We start from the raw sequence: 18,154 nt of genomic DNA on the forward strand, positions 1-18,154 counted from the left end.
TGGTCTCCTTCCTATCAGAAATATGTTGTGAAACTTGAAAGGGTTCAGAAAAGATTTACAAGGATGTTGCCAGAGTTGGAGAATTTGAGCTATAGGGAGAGGCTGAACAGGCTGGAGCTGTTTTCCCTGGAGCGTTGGAGGCTGAGGGGTGACCTTATAGAGGTTCACAAAATTATGAGGGGCATGGATAGGATAAATAGACAAAGTCTTTTCCCTGGGGTCAGGAAGTCCAGAACTAGAGGTTTAGGGTGAGAGGGAAAGATATAAAAGAGACCTAAGGGGCAGCTTTTTCATGCAGAGGGTGGTACGTGTATGGAATGAGCTGCCAGAGGATGTGGTGGAGGCTGGTACAATTGCAACATTTAAGAGGCATTTGGATGGGTATATGAATAGGAAGGGTTTGGAGGGATATGGGCCAGGTGCTGGCAGGTAGGACTAGATTGGGTTGGGATATCTGGTCGGCATGGACAAGTTGGACCGAAGGGTCTGTTTCCATGCTGTACATCTCTATGACATGGAATTCAGGGAGAACTAGCTATTTGGTTACAGAACTGGCTCGAAGGTAGAAGACAGGCTGGTGGTGGGGGGTTGCTTTTCAGACTAGAGGCCTGTTACCAGTGGTGTGCCACAAGGATCGGTGTTGGCCTTCTGTTTTTCATCATTTGCGTGTGAACGTAGGAGGTATGGTTAATAAGTTTTCAATGATACAAAAGTTGAAGATGTTGTGGACAACGAAGAAAGCTACTCAGAGTACAATGGGATCTTGATCAGATGGGCCAAAGGGCTGAGGAATGGCAGATGTAGTTTAATTTCTGTAAATGTGAGGTGCTGCGTTTTGGAAAGGCAAATCAGGGCAGTAATTATACACTTCATAATAAGGTCCTGGGGAGTGTTTTTGAACAAAGAGACCTCGGAGTGGAGGTTCAGTAGTTCCTTGAAAGTGGAATCCCAGTTGGAACAAGATAGTGAAGAAGGTGTTTGGTGCTTGCCTTTATTGGTCAGTGCCTTGAGAATAAGAATTGGGAGGTCATGTTGTGACTACAGAACATTGTTTAGTTTTCTTTTGGAATACTGCATGCAATTCAGGTCTCCCTGCTTTGGAAGGATGTTGTGAAACTTGAAAGGGTTCAGAAAAGATTTATAAGGATGTTGTCAAGGTTGGATCTATAGAGAGAGGCTAAATAGGCTGGGGCTGTTTTCCCTGGAGCATTGGAGGCTCTACCTTATAGCGGTGTATAAAATCGTGAGGGGCAAGGGTAGCATAAATAGACAAAGTCTTTCCTCCAGGGTAGGGGAATCCAAAACTAGACAGCATGGGTTTAAGGCGAGGAGAAAGATTTAAAAGGGACCCAAGGGGCAACATTTTCATTCAGAGGGTGGTGCCTGTATGGAGCAAACTGCCAGAGGAAGTAATGGAGGCTGGTACAATTAGGGCATTTGGAAGGCATCTGGATGGGTATATGAGTACGAAGAGTTTAGAAGGATATGGGCCAAATACTGGCAAATGGGGCTAGATTTATTTAGGATATCTGGTTGGCATGGATGAATTGGACTGAAGGGTCTATTTCCATGCTGTACAACTCTATGACTCTCGGCACTTTACAACCTTCTGGGCTCACTATTTAGTTCAACACCTTCAAATTCTAAACCCATTCATTCCCATGTTCTCTCTCCCCCCCCATCCCCCGCGCGCGCGCGCACACACACACACACATTCTGCCATTCTCAAATTCCAATCACTTAATCTGAACTATCAGCATCCTTTCCTCCCGAGCCCTCCAATCCACTTCATGGTAAAAACAATGACTACAGATGCTGGAAACCAGAATCTAGATTAGAGTGGTGCTGGAAAAGCACAGAAGTTCAGGCAGCATCCAAGGAGCAGGAAAGTCAACATTTCGGATGCTGCCTGAAATGCTGTGCTTTTCCCGCACCACTCTAATCTAGAAACCCTCCCACTTCATGTCAGCTCTGATGAAGAGCCATCCAAACTCGAAATGTTAGCTCGCTTTCTCTCCATAGATGTTGCCTGATCTGCTGTGATCTCCAGCATTTTTGTTTCAGTTAAAATACGTGGATGCCTTGTTGCAGTTGTACAGAACCTTGGTATAGTATTGATGCCCTGTATATGAAGAGAGACTGGGTTATTTGAGGACTAGACAGAGTTAATGCAGGAAGGGTGTTTCTGATGACTGGGGAGTTCCGAGCCAGGGGTCACAGTCTAAGGATACATGGTGGTCCATTTTAGGACTGAATTGAAATGTTTCTTCACCCAGAGAATAGTGAGCCTGTGGAATTCTCAGCCACAGAAAGTGGTTGAAGCCAAAAGATTCACTGCTTTCAAGGAGCTAGATAGAGTTCTTGGGGCTACAGGAATCAACAGGTATACGGAGGAAGTGGGAATAAGTTGTTGAGTTTAATGAACAGTTATACTGAATGGATTATCCTTCCCCCTTGTTCTCTCTCCTTTGGCCAATGTGCTAGCTTATGTGATACACAGTGACCAGTGACTTGATTGGGACAGTCATTATCCTGCAGGTTATTGTTGTTAAGTCCTGTATGCAAGTGTAGTTTGCAATGGCTCAGGCCTTATTCTCAAGTTTGGTGACAAATCCAATCTTCTAGAGCCTGAATCTGTGTGATTTTGACTGGTGAATGTAGACTCGAGATACACAGCCATTGAGTACACTTTAGAAGATTTCCCAACTAACTGCACCCACTCATTGTGTAAGCTGTTCAGAGTCGACCTGCTAACCCGTGTAATTGTTGTCGCTGTTTGAAATTTTGCGTTTGTCCTGATGTGTGCAACATGAAATCTCTCTCAGCAATTCATTTTTAAACTTTAAAACTGTTTTTCTGTTTCTTTTTGTTTGTGAATTACCAGGACAAGAGATGATACTGTGAGACAGATCGTAGCAGGTTTGACTGATGATTCAGAAGGATCCAGTGATCTGGCAAATGAACTGTCCAAAGCAGATCCAATCACTCTAGAGCATGGACACGATAGCGATGATGATATGTCTGATCCAGATGATTGGGTTCCTGACCCTGTTGATGCAGATCCAGGTAATTCCAATAACTCCCAAGGAACAGTAAGCATATTTATCAGTGAATCTGAGAGAAAGATGTATAAGGCTTTGGAGGATTGAAAGAATCACAGCTGGATAACTGACCCAAATCATAGAGATAATGGCACATGATTATATTTGACAACAAATAACCTGGATATTTGAACTCTGTGCCTAGAGTGGGGCTTGGTTCCTCACTCTGAGAGTACTATCAACTGAAGTTATAGAAATCCCAGTAGCTGATCCCTAGAGGCAACATGATCAGGTCTCTAAGATGAAGGGCTTGTGCCCCAAGTGTTGATTCTTCTGCTCCTCGGATGCTGCCTGATCTGCTGTGCTTTTATAGCACCACACTCTCGACTCTGATCTCCAGCATCTGCAGTCCTCACTCTCTCCTACGGTGATTCTCTGTCTGATTTCTCTTTTCCACAGCCTCAGGACAGGAATCAAGAATTTGCATGTGCACTTTTTACTCTAAGATACGTAACAAGCAGAAAGCTTGGAACTACTTGGTCAGTTGGATGCACAAAATGGAGCTTTATAAAGCAAATCAGGATTATCCATCTAAGGCAGCTCTACTTTAAATTGCAGAGCTGAACACAGCAGTGACGAGAATTACTTCGCAGAATTTTCTGGAATTACTTTCAATTTTCTTGCCTTTTATCCTACCAGGCTGGGATTTGTTCCTGATTGTGATTAATTGCCTTTAAAGTTTTCTTAAAGTTGTACGGTGTTGCAGGTAGTGTTCATAAATTTTCTGCAATTTCTTAAAGGTATATGACCATCAGCTGACAATGTCCATGTAGCAGGTACAGAGTTCTCAATGAACTGCAGCTCACATGTTACTGAATTCAGTAAATAAATGGACCACTATAGATAATATATAGTTGATATATTTCATGTTATGATATTAGGCATTTACTTTAGAGAAGGAAAATGTTTTTTTTAAACTTAGCAGATTCTTTCTCCTAATATTTTTATTTTTGCAATTCAATTTTTAATAGCTTTGTGGTACAGAATGTAAACCTCACTATAAGGAGTCAAATTGTCAGGCTTTTGGTCTTTACTTGTCAGCATAAAAATGCAAGGAACAGACTTGGAAAAAGGCACACTAATTTATACAGCATGAGAAAGGGATACTGCTTGATTGGATCATCCAGATACAGCAGTGAACTGTCGATCTGTGTTCTCAGACAGGCAGATAAAATCTGATTGGTCAGCATGTTGCCATGGGGATGCAGCAGAGATTGACTTTCTACACGATCCCTTTTTGTTTTTCAGTGGAAAAGGTTCAATATAGGTACAAATTATTTTTACCTACATAAGACAGTATCTTGAGCATTAATATATGTAGCTTCAAGAATGTACAAATTTAATATATTGCGAGCCCCACTGATGAATTAAAATTGGTGTGATTCTTAGCAGAATCTAGATGATTTAATAAAAATTAGCTTTGCCTGTTGTTAAGATACTTGGACATCTTCTCCTTCTATGATAATCGAAAGTCAACTGGGCACCAATCAGACTCACATTTCTTGGTAAGCAATTAAGATATTAGCAAGAGCCCTAACTAGAGAGTATCCTCTGATAACACAATTTCGTTCTACACCTTGTCATTGAAACTAAACTCAGGTGTATACGAATAGGAAGGATTTAGAGAGACATGGGCCAAGTGCTGGCAAATAGGATTAGAATATTTTAGGATATCTGGTCAGCATGGATGAGTTGGACCAAAGGGTTTGTTTCTGTGCTGTACATCCCTATGACTCTAAATTATCTGGACTATGCTAAGAATTACACAAAAACTAATTTAAGATCATCAGTATCATATGCAGTGTGCTAAATTTGTGTGTTCGATAAGCTGCAAATATTGATAGAGAATCCTGTTTTGTTTTGAAATCGGAAGGAATTTGTATGCACATTGCATCTTTTTGATGGAAAATTAAATAAGGAACTAAGGTTGACAGTTCATTGGTCGTGCAGTGTTTTCTTGCCAGTGGTGGTCCAATCAATCAGCATCCTGTCCTCATGCTGCATAAACTGGTGTTCTCTTTTATCATTCTGATTCTTGTGTTCTAGCACTGAGTGCTTTCGCTTCTTATCTCCTTTTAACAATAGTTAAGTTCCACTTTTTCAATCGTGCAACAGTGACTATATTTTGGTAAGTACTTAATTAGCTGTGAAACCCTAGGGGCATCTCAAGGTTGTGAAAGTGCTACAACATGGCAGTACATTTTGTACAATTACTTGAGAAACATTTGAGTGTGGATGAACAGATGAGCGGTTTATCGTGAAGTCTTGTGCTGGCCACTTGCAAATTGCCCACAATGTGGCCACTTCAAAAAATAAAGTACTGCAAATTGAAGTAAGCAAAATTAACAGGCAGATTGGTCATGAACCACTGAACGTTTACCAAGATTTTATGGTAGATTTTAAGTTTAATGGTGACTTTTATCACCACATCACCTGTTGAATTTAATGTGATAATTTACCATGCTGTGATTTGAACTTTAGCTTGATGGTCAAGCACTGGTAGGAACCTAAAGGAAGGGCACAAAAAATTCTGAAACCAATAAGTGTTTACTGTTTGCAGCTCTTCAAATAACATTTCTTTGCAATATGTTGCTTTTTTTTTGTAAAATAAACAAGAATGAATAAATATTTCTAAAAGCTAGACTTGCAGTAGAGATCCACATTGTGATACTGACCCCTTTGTACTTTGAATGCCTTATTTAATTTTGCAGCCTGGTTTGGGGTTACTCCTCGCTATGTCAATTTCATTTCTCCCGAACTTGTTTTAGGTAAATTTGGTTCTAAACGAAGATCTTCTGACATCATCACCTTGCTGGTCAGCATTTACGGCAGCAAAGAATTGTTTATCAATGAATATCGTACACTTCTGGCAGACCGAATACTCCATCATTTCAGCTACGTTACCTGCAGGTACCGAGATGCTTGCAGGGTTGGATTGGAAGCACAAACCATAACTGACCTGTCTGTGGTTGCTCCTGATTCTGAGAGGCTTCAGATTCATTGTCCTCAAGGCTGAGTCTAAATATTCAGAGAATCGTGTGCTCAGGTCCCATTCGAGGGAAGCAGAATGACATAATGAACCTTCAAATAGTAACAGCCTCCAGATTTCCCCATCTTTAACATATTCCACAGTCCACCTATCCAGGAGATTTGAAACAAAGGACAGAGTTGTTGGTGAAAGGCAGCAGCTCTGTCTGCATCTGTAGGTGGAAAGCAGAGTTAACGTTTCAAGTCTGGTGATCCATCATCAGAAATGATAGCAGCTAGGAGAAATGGGTATTTATGCTGAAGATGAGGTTGGACGATGGGGGAAGGAGTGAGCGGATATATGGAGATGGAACCCAGAGACAGAAAGAGCCAGGCAGACGAGGGTGGGCTTGGAAAGAAGAGAAGCTGAGATATTGTATAGATGGGCTTTCGTAAAGCCTTTGACAGGATTCGGCGTGGTCAACTAATTAGTCAAGTTAGTTCACGTGGGATTCAGGGTGAACTTCAGGAATAAAAGGATGACTAGGGTAGGTATCGGTTGTGCGTGGAGGCGGAGGAGATTGGAGAGACACTAAATCAATATTTTTCGTCAGTATTCACTCAGGAACGGGACACTGTTGCTGATGTGAATATTGAGTCACAAGTGATTAGAATGGATGGCCTTGAGGTGTGTAGGGAAGAGGTCTGGGGAATACTGGAAAGGATGAAAATAGATAAGTCCCCTGGGCCTGATGGCATTTATCCTAGGATCCTCTGGGAAGCTAGGGAGGAGATAGCGGAGCCATTGGCCTTGATTTTTATGTCGTCGTTGTCTACGGGAATAGTGCCAGAAGACTGGAGGATAGCGAATGTGGTCCCCTTGTTCAAGAAGGGGAGTAGGGATAGTCCTAGTAACTATAGGCCAGTGAGTCTCACTTCTGTTGTGGGCAAAGTCTTAGAGAGAATTGTAAGGGATAGGATTTATGAACATCTGGATAGGAATAACGTGATCAAGGATAGTCAGCATGGTTTTGTGAAGGGCAGGTCGTGCCTCACAAACCTCATTGAGTTCTTTGAGAAGGTGACCAAGGAAGTGGACGAGGGTAAAGCAGTAGATGTGGTGTATATGGATTTTAGCAAGGCCTTCGATAAGGTACCCCATGGTAGGCTAATGCAAAAACTACAGAGGTATGGCATTGAGGGTGAATTAGAGGTTTGGATTAGGAATTGGCTGGCTGGAAGGAGACAGAGGGTAGTAGTTGATGGTATAGGTTCATCTTGGAGTGCAGTTACTAGCGGTGTTCCACAAGGATCTGTTTTGGGACCATTGCTGTTTGTCATTTTTATAAATGGCCTAGAGGAGGGGCTTGAAAGCTGGGTGAGCAAGTTTGCGGATGACAAAAGTCGGTGGAGTTGTGGACAGCGAAGAAGGATGTGGCAGGTTACAGCGGGATATAGATAAGTTGCAGAGCTGGGCAGAAAGGTGGCAAATGGAGTTCAATGTAGCTAAGTGTGAAGTCATTCACTTTGGTAGGAGTAACAAGAAGATGAATTACTGGGCTAATGGTAGGCTACTTGGTAGTGTGGATGAGCAGAGGGATCTTGGTGTTCATGTACACAGATCTCTAAAAGTTGCCACCCAGATAAATAGTGCTGTGAAGAAGGCATATGGTGTACTGGGCTTTACTGGTAAAGGAATTGAGTTCCGGAGTCCTGAGGTCATGTTGCAGTTGTATAAGACTGTGGTGCGGCCTCATCTGGAGTATTGTGTGCAGTTTTGGTCGCCATACTATAGGAAGGACGTGGAGGCATTGGAACGAGTGCAGAGGAGGTTTACCAGGATGTTGCCTGGCATGGTAGGAAGATCGTATGAGGAAAGGCTGAGGCACTTGGGGCTGTTCTCATTGGAGAAAAGAAGGTTTAGGGGAGATTTGATAGAGGCGTACAAGATGATTAGGGGTTTAGATAGGGTTGACAGTGAGAACCTTTTTCCGCTAATGGAGTCAGCTGTTACTAGGGGACACAGCTTTAAATTAAGGGGTGGTAGGTATAGGACAGATGTTGGGGTAGATTCTTTACTCAGCGGGTTGTGAGTTCATGGAATGCCCTGCCAGTAGCAGTGGTGGACTCTCCCTCTTTATGGTCATTTAAGCGGGCATTGGATAAGCATATGGAGGTTATTGGGCTAGTGTAGGTTAGGTAGGCTTTGGTCGGCGCAACATCGAGGGCCGAAGGGCCTGTACTGCGCTGTATTTTTCTATGTTCTATGTAACTTGCAAACTGGATACAAATTTGGCTTGACAGTAGGAGGCAGAGGGTGATGGTGGTGGAGGGTTGTTTTCTGGCATGTGACCAGCAGTGTTCCACAGGGACTGGTACTTGGCCACTTCTGTCATTTATTTAAACGATTTGGATGAGGCGGCATGGTTAGTAAGTTTGCAGATGACACAGAGGTTGGTGATATAGTGAATAGTAAAGAAGGTTATCTCATAGTACAATTGGGTCAATGGGCTGAGGAGTGGAAGGTGGGGAATTTAGTTTGGTAAAACAAACAAGGGCAGGACTTATACTGTTGGTGGTAGGGCCCCGGGTAGTATTGTAGAACAGAGAGGGTTCAGGTACATAATTCTTTGAAATTTGCATCACAGGTAGACAGGGTCTTTAAACAGGTTTGTTTAGCATGTTTGCCTTCATTGCTCAGACCTTTTGAATATCATAGAATCCCTACGGTGTGGAAACAAGTACTTCAGCCCACGAAGTCCACACTGACCCTCCAAAGAATAACCCGTCCAGACCCATATCTCTACTCTATTACTCTACCCAGACTAATGCACCTAACCTACACATCCCTAAACACTATGGGCAATTTAGCATGGCCAATTTACCTAACCTGCACATCTTTGGATTGTGTGAGGAAACTGGAGCACCTGGAGGAAACCCACGCAGACACGGGGAAAGTGTGCAAACTCCACACAGACAGTTGCCCGAGGCTGGAATTGAACCTGGTTCCCTGGCACTGTGAGGCAGCAGTGCTAACCACTGAGCCACCGTGCTGCTTAAAAGATGTAGGAGTTAGGATGCATGTTGAGGTTGTACAGGACGTTGGTGAGGCCTCTTCTGGCGTAGTGTACAGTTCTGATTGCCCTTTTATATGAAGGATATTATTAAACTGGAAGGGTTCATCAAAGATTTATGAGGATGTTGCTGGGAATGATAGGTTTGAGCTATAAAATAGGGTTGGACATTTTTCACTGGAGCATAGGAGGTTGAAGGGTGATCTTATAAAGGTTTATAAAATCATGAGGTGCATAAGTTAGGTGAATATAGCAAGCGTCTTTTCCCAGGGGTAGGTAAAGTTCAAAACTAGGGGGCATACTTTTTAAGTAAAAAGTGAGGTCTACAGATGCTGGAGATCAGAGCTGAAAATGTGTTGCTGGTTAAAGCACAGCAGGTCAGGCAGCATCCAAGGAACAGGAAATCCTGTTCCTTGGATGCTGCCTGACCTGGTGTGCTTTAACCAGCAACACATTTTCAGCGACAATGTGGGAGGAGAAAGTTTTAGTAAAAGACATGAGGGGCAACCTTTTTACACAGTGGCTTGTATGTGGAATGAACTGCCAGAGGAAGTGGTGAATGCAGGTACAGTTAAAACATTTAAAAGCCATTTGGATAAGTACATGAATAAAAGGTTTGAAGAGATGTGGGCCAAGTCCAGACAGGTGGGACTAGTTTAGTTGGAAACATGGTTGGCATTCTGTAGTTAGACCAAAATGTTTGTTTCTATGCTGTATGACTGTATAAGTGATATCGAGAGCTGAGATTAGGTTGGCTTTAGTGACCCATGTCATCACAGGACCAGGGTGTCAGGTGGATAAAACCATTGCCAGAATCAGCCTCTCAAGTTATTGAACTCCATGTTGAATCCTAGAGCCTGCAGGGTCCTCAAGTGAAAAATGAGATGCTTCGAGCTTGCACAAAATGGCCTTCTCTTCCTATTGAACTTGCTGTTGGCATGTTCCAAGAGTATGTTTTCTCTTGAAGATGAGAATTTAGTGTGTTTTAATACTGAGTCTAGTGGAGTTTGCACATTCTCCCCATGTCTGCGTGGATTTCCTTTGAGTGCACCGGTTCCCTTCCACAGTGAGAAGCTGTGCAGGGTAGATGGACTGATGGTGCTAAATTGTTTATAGTGTGCAGGGATGTGCAGGCGAGGTGGATTAACCATAGGAAATGCAGGGTTACAGAGATAGGGTGGGGGATTGGTCTGGGTGGGTTGCTCTTCAGCGGGGTGGTGTGGATTCAATGGCCTAAATGGACTGCTTCCACACTGTAGGAATTTTGTGGATAAGTTGAATTTTGGCTCAGCCGTTTTTATGCCAAACTTTTAAAAAGTGATTGTTAAAGATTTGTTTTTCTCCCTTCACATTGCTTATTCTTAGAGACATGTGAAATAGTAGAAGGATTTACAGGATGATTGATGGCTCACATCTTATATGAATTCTCCTTCCATCGTCATCAACCAGCTTCACTCAAGCCAACAGGTTATTTAATCCGTAAAGAGGGAAGGCTTTTGTGGCTCCCACAACCCTTATGAAGTTTGGAAAGTATCCATGAGATCTTGAGCCAAAATTCAGAGTCAGAGAGTATTGTTGGGGCAGGGTTTGATTCATGCACCTCTTCCCTGACATGGAATTGCTACCACTGCGCACAAACCCTGCTCCCATTTCAGTGGTAAATTCAAAAATCCAATCATTTAAACTTTGTGTATATTTGAAGTATATTCACCGAGAGAAAGTAATGATACAAACTGTGTTTGTTTAAATTGGAACAGTGCATTTGTAGCAAATTCATGCTATATCTAAGTTCCATATAAAATCATTGCATTCAGAATGCCCAAAGGTTACTATATTTTTTCAGACCTTTTATAGTCTTTTTTGCAGTTAATGACCATGTTTGTGAGAATGTTCTGGAACCTGTTGTCTATTTTGCTTCTATTGGAACTGCTTGAGTCACTGCATATTCTGATTATTCATATCTTGTCAATCTGATGTGACTGCTTCACCACAGGGAAATTCGAAATCTGGAGTTGCTCAAGCTGCGTTTTGGAGAGGCTCAGATGCACTTCTGTGAGGTCATGTTAAAGGTCAGTGAAAGAATTGCAAGTTAAAACGGTTTAAGTTTATCAGGTACTTTGTGCACCAGGTAATTTAACCTGCAGTAGTGTCTTCTCTTGTACAATTACAATTTTGAAGTTACTTGTGTTGGAGTATTTGCCCTTTTGGGTAGATGGAAATCCTAAAGAAGTGTTGGGTGAATGAAATTTATTTTCACTAAAATGTTACAACAGTGAGGAATTACTTGAAGATGAGAACTGAGTATTTAGTGCTGTTTTCAGCACAACTGGGAGGTTTAAAAAGTAGTCTTAAGTGATCAAGGTAATGAAATGGACAGGCAAGGCACTTTATGTAGTGCTGATTGACCTACTGTGCATTTTCAGTTTTAATCAAATGTCAATTTAGTCTACTGTTGTGGTTCTGTTCTCCGAGCTGGGAATTTGTGTTGCAAATGTTTCATCCCCTGTCTCGGTGACATCCTCAGTGCTTGGGAGCCTCCCGTGAAGCGCTTCTGTGATAGTTCCTCCTGCATTTATAGTGGTTTGTCTCTGCCGCTTCCAGTTGTCAGTTCCAGCTGGCCGCTGCAGTGGCCGGTATATTGGGTCCAGGTCGATGTGTTTGTTGATAGAATCTGTGGATGAGTGCCATGCCTCTAGGAATTCCCTGGCTGTTCTCTGTTTGGCTTGCCCTATAATAGTAGTGTTGTCCCAGTCAAGCTCATGTTGCTTGTCATCTGCGTGTGTGGCTACTAAGGATAGCTGGTCGTGTCGTTTCGTAGCTAGTTGGTGTTCATGGATGCGGATCGTTAGCTGTCTTCCTGTTTGTCCTATGTAGTGTTTTGTGCAGTCCTTGCATGAGATTTTGTATACTACAGTGGTTTTGCTCATGCTGGGTATCGGGTCCTTCATTCTGGTGAGTTGTTGTCTGAGAGTGGCTGTTGGTTTGTGTGCTGTGTAACAATAACATGCCGCAACCCAAAGGACTAGTCACACTACCATACATCAGGAGCATTTCCGAACTGACAGCCAGACTACTGCGACCACTAGGACTCATAACAGCCACTCTCAGACAACAACTCACCAGAGTGAAGGACCCGATACCCAGCAAGAGCAAAACCACTGTAGTGTACAAAATCTCATGCAAGGACTGCACAAAACACTACATAGGACAAACAGGAAGACAGCTAACGATCCGCATCCATGAACACCAACTAGCTACGAAACGACACAACCAGCTATCCTTAGTAGCCACACACGCAGATGACAAGCAACATGAACTTGACTGGGACAACACTACTATTATAGGGCAAGCTAAACAGAGAACAGCCAGGGAATTCCTAGAGGCATGGCACTCATCCACAGATTCTATCAACAAACACATCGACCTGGACCCAATATACCGGCCACTGCAGCGGCTAGCTGGAACTGACAACTGGAAGCGGCAGAGACAAACCACTATAAATGCAGGAGGAACTATCACAGAAGCGCTTCCCAGGAGGCTCCCAAGCACTGAGGATGTCACCTAGACAGGGGACGAAACGTTTGCAACACAAATTCCCAGCTGGGCAAACAGAACCACAACAACGAGCCCCCGAGCTACAAATCTTCTCCCAAACTTTGAATTTAGTCTACTGTTAAAATGAGCATCCATCTGTATAATTGTCTCTTTCTAACAGCAGACACATGGGGCAAACTATTTCCCACAACCATGCAGTGTGTGTAATTTGTTGAACTTATGCTCTTTGAAGATTTACTCCAGTTTTACTAGAATTTATGATTTGGAGGCGCTGGTGTTGGACTGGAGTGGACAAAGTTAAAAATCACACAATACCAGGTTATAGTCAATAGGTTTATTTGGAAGCAGTAGCTTTCAAAGCGCTGCTTTTCATCAGGTGGTTGTCTTGCACCCCAAAGACTGTAGTGGCTCTTTTAAGGCAGCTTACCACCACCTTCTGCAGGGATGGACAGTGACACCCTCACCCCACACACGAGCACATTCAATGTGGGAGCATTCAACTATTCCCCTCAAGTCTTAAAATGAAACACAGGTAATTGATTCAGAAATTAACATTCCGAATTCCCTTTCCTGCGTTGAGGTTTTCTTGTATCATGTACCATTCATTAGTTGTACAGGAATGTCCAAGCCTCCATGTGGCTCTTTAACCAACTTCTGGAGCTTGCATAAGAATACTTACAGATTGCTTCTGTTTTTTAAATGTATTGTGAGACAGGAAGAGAAGACACTGTTGTGAATAGTCTTTATTGTTTGTTTTTCCACCACTCGGAAAATGCCCGTGTGGCAATTATGTGTTAATAAGCAAAGCTTATTAAGGGCAATGGTGACATTCATTCAGTAATATAAAAAGCAGGGATATACTTCTGAGGTTTTATAAAGCTCTGGTCAGACCACATTAAGAGTAATGCGCCCAATTTTGGGCCCCATACTTCAGGAAGAGCACACTGGCCCTGGAAAGGGTCCAGAGAAGGTTTACATCAATGATCCCAGGAATGAAAGTCTTAACGTATGAGGAATGTTTAAGGACTCTGGGATTTTGCTCAGCGTTAAGAAGGGTGAGGTGGGATCTGATTGAAACTTACAGAATACTGAATGGCCTGGACAGAATAGACATTGGGAAGATGTTTTCATAGGCAGGAGAGACTAGAGCCGGAGGGCACAGCTTTAGAGTAAAGGGTAGATCCTTTAGGTCAGAGATGAGGTGAAGCTTCTTCAGCTAGAGAGTGGTGAATCTGTCGATTTCATTGCCAGGTCATTGAGTATATTTAAAACAGAGAAAGATTGGTTCTTGATTGTCAAGGGATCAAAAGTTACGAGGAGAAAGCGAGAGAATGGGGTTGAAAAAACCTATCTGCCATGATTGAATGGCAGTGCAGACTCAGTGGGCTGAATAGCCTAATTTCTGTTCCTGTGTCTTATGATCTAAACACTGCAATTGCTGATCTCCTTGAAAACAGATCTTAAACTTTGGATTTTGTGTACAGGATGTGGCTGATTCTCGAAGGATAAATAGCCACATTCACGAGGAGGACCAAGAGACTCCTTTACACCTGAATGCAATGATTCTGTCTGGTGAGTTCTGGCCACCTTTGAAAGAGGAAAAACTGGAGCTCCCTACTGAAGTGAAAGAAGCAATGGATGCTTATACCAAGAAGTATGAGAAATTAAAGGTTAGTACTGAGAATTTATCAATGACTTTCTTTGGTGACTACAGGTGAAACTTGTAGCTCATTGAACATGCAAGCAGCTTGTTTCCATTGTTCAGATATCCTAGACAAGCAATAGGAGGACTATCTTCAGCCAGTCTAACTGCTTACCGGGAAGGTAAGAAGCAATTTTTGAGTGAGCAAGTATTTTTAACCAAATAAAAAACCAGAGAACTGCAATTGATGTAAATCAGAAGCAAAAATAGAAGTTGCCGGAAAACCTCAGTGGGTCTGGCAGCATTTGTGAAGAGAAATTAGAGTTAATGTTTTGGGTCCAGTGACCTTTCCTCCGAACTGAGTCTGCCCAAGTCACATGATGTATGACTGGAAGTAGTGATGGGAAAGTGCACAGAGTAAACTTGCACCCATTGCTCCACTAATAGGGGACAGTGAGTGTCTTGAATGTAATTTGTACTAAACAAGACTCTTCTGTAACTGCTCCCTTGTAAGCTAGATCCTTTTATGTTCTTTTGCAGTGTATTGATTTCTAATAGAGGGCATTTTTTGACATTGTAACCATATGCATGGTCAGGGTGTGTGAAAGAAGGTTTTGATGAAGATTCAGAGTTTGTTGTGCTCTGTTTTTACGTTGCGGCTTCATAATAACAGGTTCCACAGTTTGTGTTCACATTTGAGGAAGTGAACATGAAAAAAAAATCAAACTGCTAGACTTTTATTTTGATCCTGAATGGATTCTTAGTCGCTGTGAGCATAGTCTGTGCCAATTACTTGAATTTTTCTTAAAATTAATGTTACTTAAGTTCATGAAATCTTGGAAGGAATGTAAAATGGCTAGTATTTAGATTTTATATAATCAGTTTCTTTGGTTGTTAAAAAGATATTGGTGATGCTCTAAGGATTTTGATTGAATCCTTAGAGCAGTTTTTTTCCCCCCAGTGATTGAGTAATGAGTATTCAGAAGCCTAGAAATAGATTTATTATGACTCCAAGGACGAATGCATTGGTGTCTCTTGTGGTTATGGCACATAGTTTTATCACTTTCTTTCAGGCCATGAGATCACTGAACTGGAAGCCTCATCTGGGAAATGTTGACCTGGAGATCGAGCTGGCAGATCGAACATTATCTGTATCTGTCTCACCTGTCCATGCTGCTATCATTATGCACTTCCAACAGAAGAGTGAGTGTTGCTGCCTCATTATTAGGGAATGAAAATTTATCACAATTAAACTCAGAACATCTGGAGCACAATACTTTCTAAAGCACTGGGACTGTGTCATATATGCCAATTTCCATTCAATGACATAGAAAACCTTGTTTTTAACTCCTTCCAATCATTGTCAATATTACTTTCTCATTTAAATGATCAGGGAAGAGGATTTTGAAGCACATTAGAGCCTATGATGGGTGACATTGGAAAAAAAGATGCTTTTCTTTTCCCCAGCCAATTTTCTCCTATTTCCATCTCTATATAGAGGAACCTTGATTGCCCGAATAACATGGACAGGTAATATTTTGAATAATCGAATGCTGGATAACAATTTTAGCCAAGCATCGGGACCCTGTGATCTTGCCGGATAATCTGAAGTTTGGATAATTGAGGTTCCTGTTAATGTGTTATGCAACTCCATGGGGCATCATAGCTGATCCCAACCCTGCCCTCCCTCTGGGGATTCTACTAGTCAGCTGTGAGAGGCCTGGTTAGATATAGGATATTACAGCGCAATACAGATTCTTTGACCTGTGGAACCAATCTGATGCCTATCTATTCTACACTATTCTGTTTTCATCCATCTGTTTATCCAATAACCATTTAAATGCCCTTAAAGTTGGCGAGTCTACTACTGTTGAAATGTTGATTTTTTTTTATCTTCTCCCTTGTTCATGCTTCTTAACTTGGAAGCTAAGACCAGTTACATCAGCACAACTCATTAATCACAGGCCAGTGTTTAAATCTAGCAACTATGGTTCCATTCCTCATTAGCACAACTTGTCAGGCATTGGAGAAATTATAGACATAAAGTTATACACCACAGAAACAGACCCTTTTGTCCAACGTGTCCATGCCGACCAGATATCCTAAACTGATCTATTCCCATTTGCCAGCATTTGGCACATGTCCTTCCAAGGAGAAGATGAGGACTGCAGATGCTGGAGATTAGAGTCGAGAGTGGTGCTGGAAAAGCACAGCAGGTCAGGCAGCATCTGAGGAGCAGGAGAGTTGACATTTCGGGCAAAAGCCCTTAATCCGCAACATTGACTCTCCTGCTCCTCAGATGCTGCTTGACCTGCTGTGCTTTTCCAGCACCATACTTTCAATGCATATCCCTCCAAATCTTTCTTATTCATGTACCTATCCAGCTGCCTTTTAATTGTAATTATATCTGCCATCTCCTCCTTTGGCAGGTCATTCCATACACACCAGTGTATGCGAGAGAAAGTTGCCCCTCTGCACACATTTAAATCTTTTCCCCCTCACCTTAAACCTACCCTGGGAAAAGAACCTTAGCGATTCATCCTTTCCACACTCATCATGACCCTATAAACTTCTATAGGTCACCCCTCAGCCTATGCTTCAGGGAAAAAAAAAAGCCCCAGTCTATTTAGCCTCTTCCCATAGCTCATGTCCTCCAATTCCAACAACATCCTTGTAATTTTTTTTCTGAGCCCAAATTTAACATGGTGGTACAGTGGCTCAGTGGTTAGCACTGCTACCTCACAGTGATAGGAACCTGGGTTCAGTTCTGACCTCGGGCACCTGTCTGTGTGGCGTTTGCACATTTTCCTTGTGTCTACATGGGTTTCCTCCGGCTGCTCCAGTTTCTTCCCACAATCCAAAGATATGCAGTTTAGTGAATCGGCCATGCTAAATTACCCATAGTGTTCAGGGATGTGCATTAGTCAGGGATAAATGTAGTCTAGTAGGGTACTCTCCAGAGGTTTGGTGTGGACTTGTTGGGCCTAATGGCCTGTTTCCACTGTAGGGGTTCTATTCTATTCTATTCTATTTTGCTTAAAACAGGGAGACCAGAATTGAATGCAGCATTCTAATACTGGCCTTGCCAATGTCATGTACAGCTGCAACATGACGTTGCAATTCCTATATTCAGTGCACTGACCAATGAAGACAAGCATGACAAACACCTTCTTCAACACCTTGTCTACCTGTGACTCCATTTTCAAGGAACTACACACCTGAACCCCTTGGTCTCTTTGTTTGGCAACACTCCCCAGGAGTCTAACATTAACTGTATAAGTCCTACTCTGGTTTGCCTCAACACCTCCTATTTATCTGCAATATACTTCATCTGTCACTGCTTGGCCCATTGGTCCATCTGATCAAGGCCCCGTTGTACTCTGAGATGACTTGGAGGTGCCTGGTGAAGGAGCAGCGCTCTGAAACCTAGTGCTTCCAAGTAAACCCGTTGGACTATAACCTAGTGTTGTGTGATTTTTTAACATACTCTGAGATAACCTTCTTCACCACCCAGCACATGACCAATTTTGGCGTCATCTGCAAACTTAGTGACCATACCTCCTATACGATAGACAATGTCCACTGCTCTTGCCTTCATCAATCTTCTGTGCTGCCTCTTCAAAAAATAAATCAATCAAGTTAGTGAGACAGGATTCGAGAGTGTAATATTGGAAAAGCAGAGCAGGTCAGGCAGCATTCAAGGAGCTGATGAAGGGTTTATGCCCGGACGTTGATTCTACTGCTCCTTGGATGCTGCCTGACCTGCTGTGCTTTTCCAGACCCATACTCTGAACTCTGATCTCCAGCATCTGCAG

At 42.5% G+C, this 18,154-nt stretch overlaps 1 protein-coding gene across 3 annotated transcripts in view; it reads left to right on the forward strand.

The window, feature by feature from the left end:
- Positions 1-18,154, forward strand: part of anapc2 (anaphase promoting complex subunit 2) — a 109,847-nt gene that overhangs the window by 36,020 nt on the left and 55,673 nt on the right. For all 3 annotated transcript variants that reach the window (XM_060841265.1, XM_060841264.1, XM_060841266.1), the window contains exons 7-11: positions 2,885-3,066; positions 5,870-6,011; positions 11,136-11,211; positions 14,182-14,367; positions 15,413-15,542. In XM_060841265.1, coding sequence (XP_060697248.1) covers positions 2,885-3,066; positions 5,870-6,011; positions 11,136-11,211; positions 14,182-14,367; positions 15,413-15,542 — 716 coding nt within the window. The remainder of the gene's footprint in view (positions 1-2,884; positions 3,067-5,869; positions 6,012-11,135; positions 11,212-14,181; positions 14,368-15,412; positions 15,543-18,154) is intronic.

Source organism: Hemiscyllium ocellatum, chromosome 21 (genome assembly GCF_020745735.1).
Source record: "Hemiscyllium ocellatum isolate sHemOce1 chromosome 21, sHemOce1.pat.X.cur, whole genome shotgun sequence".
Taxonomy (NCBI): domain Eukaryota; kingdom Metazoa; phylum Chordata; class Chondrichthyes; order Orectolobiformes; family Hemiscylliidae; genus Hemiscyllium; species Hemiscyllium ocellatum.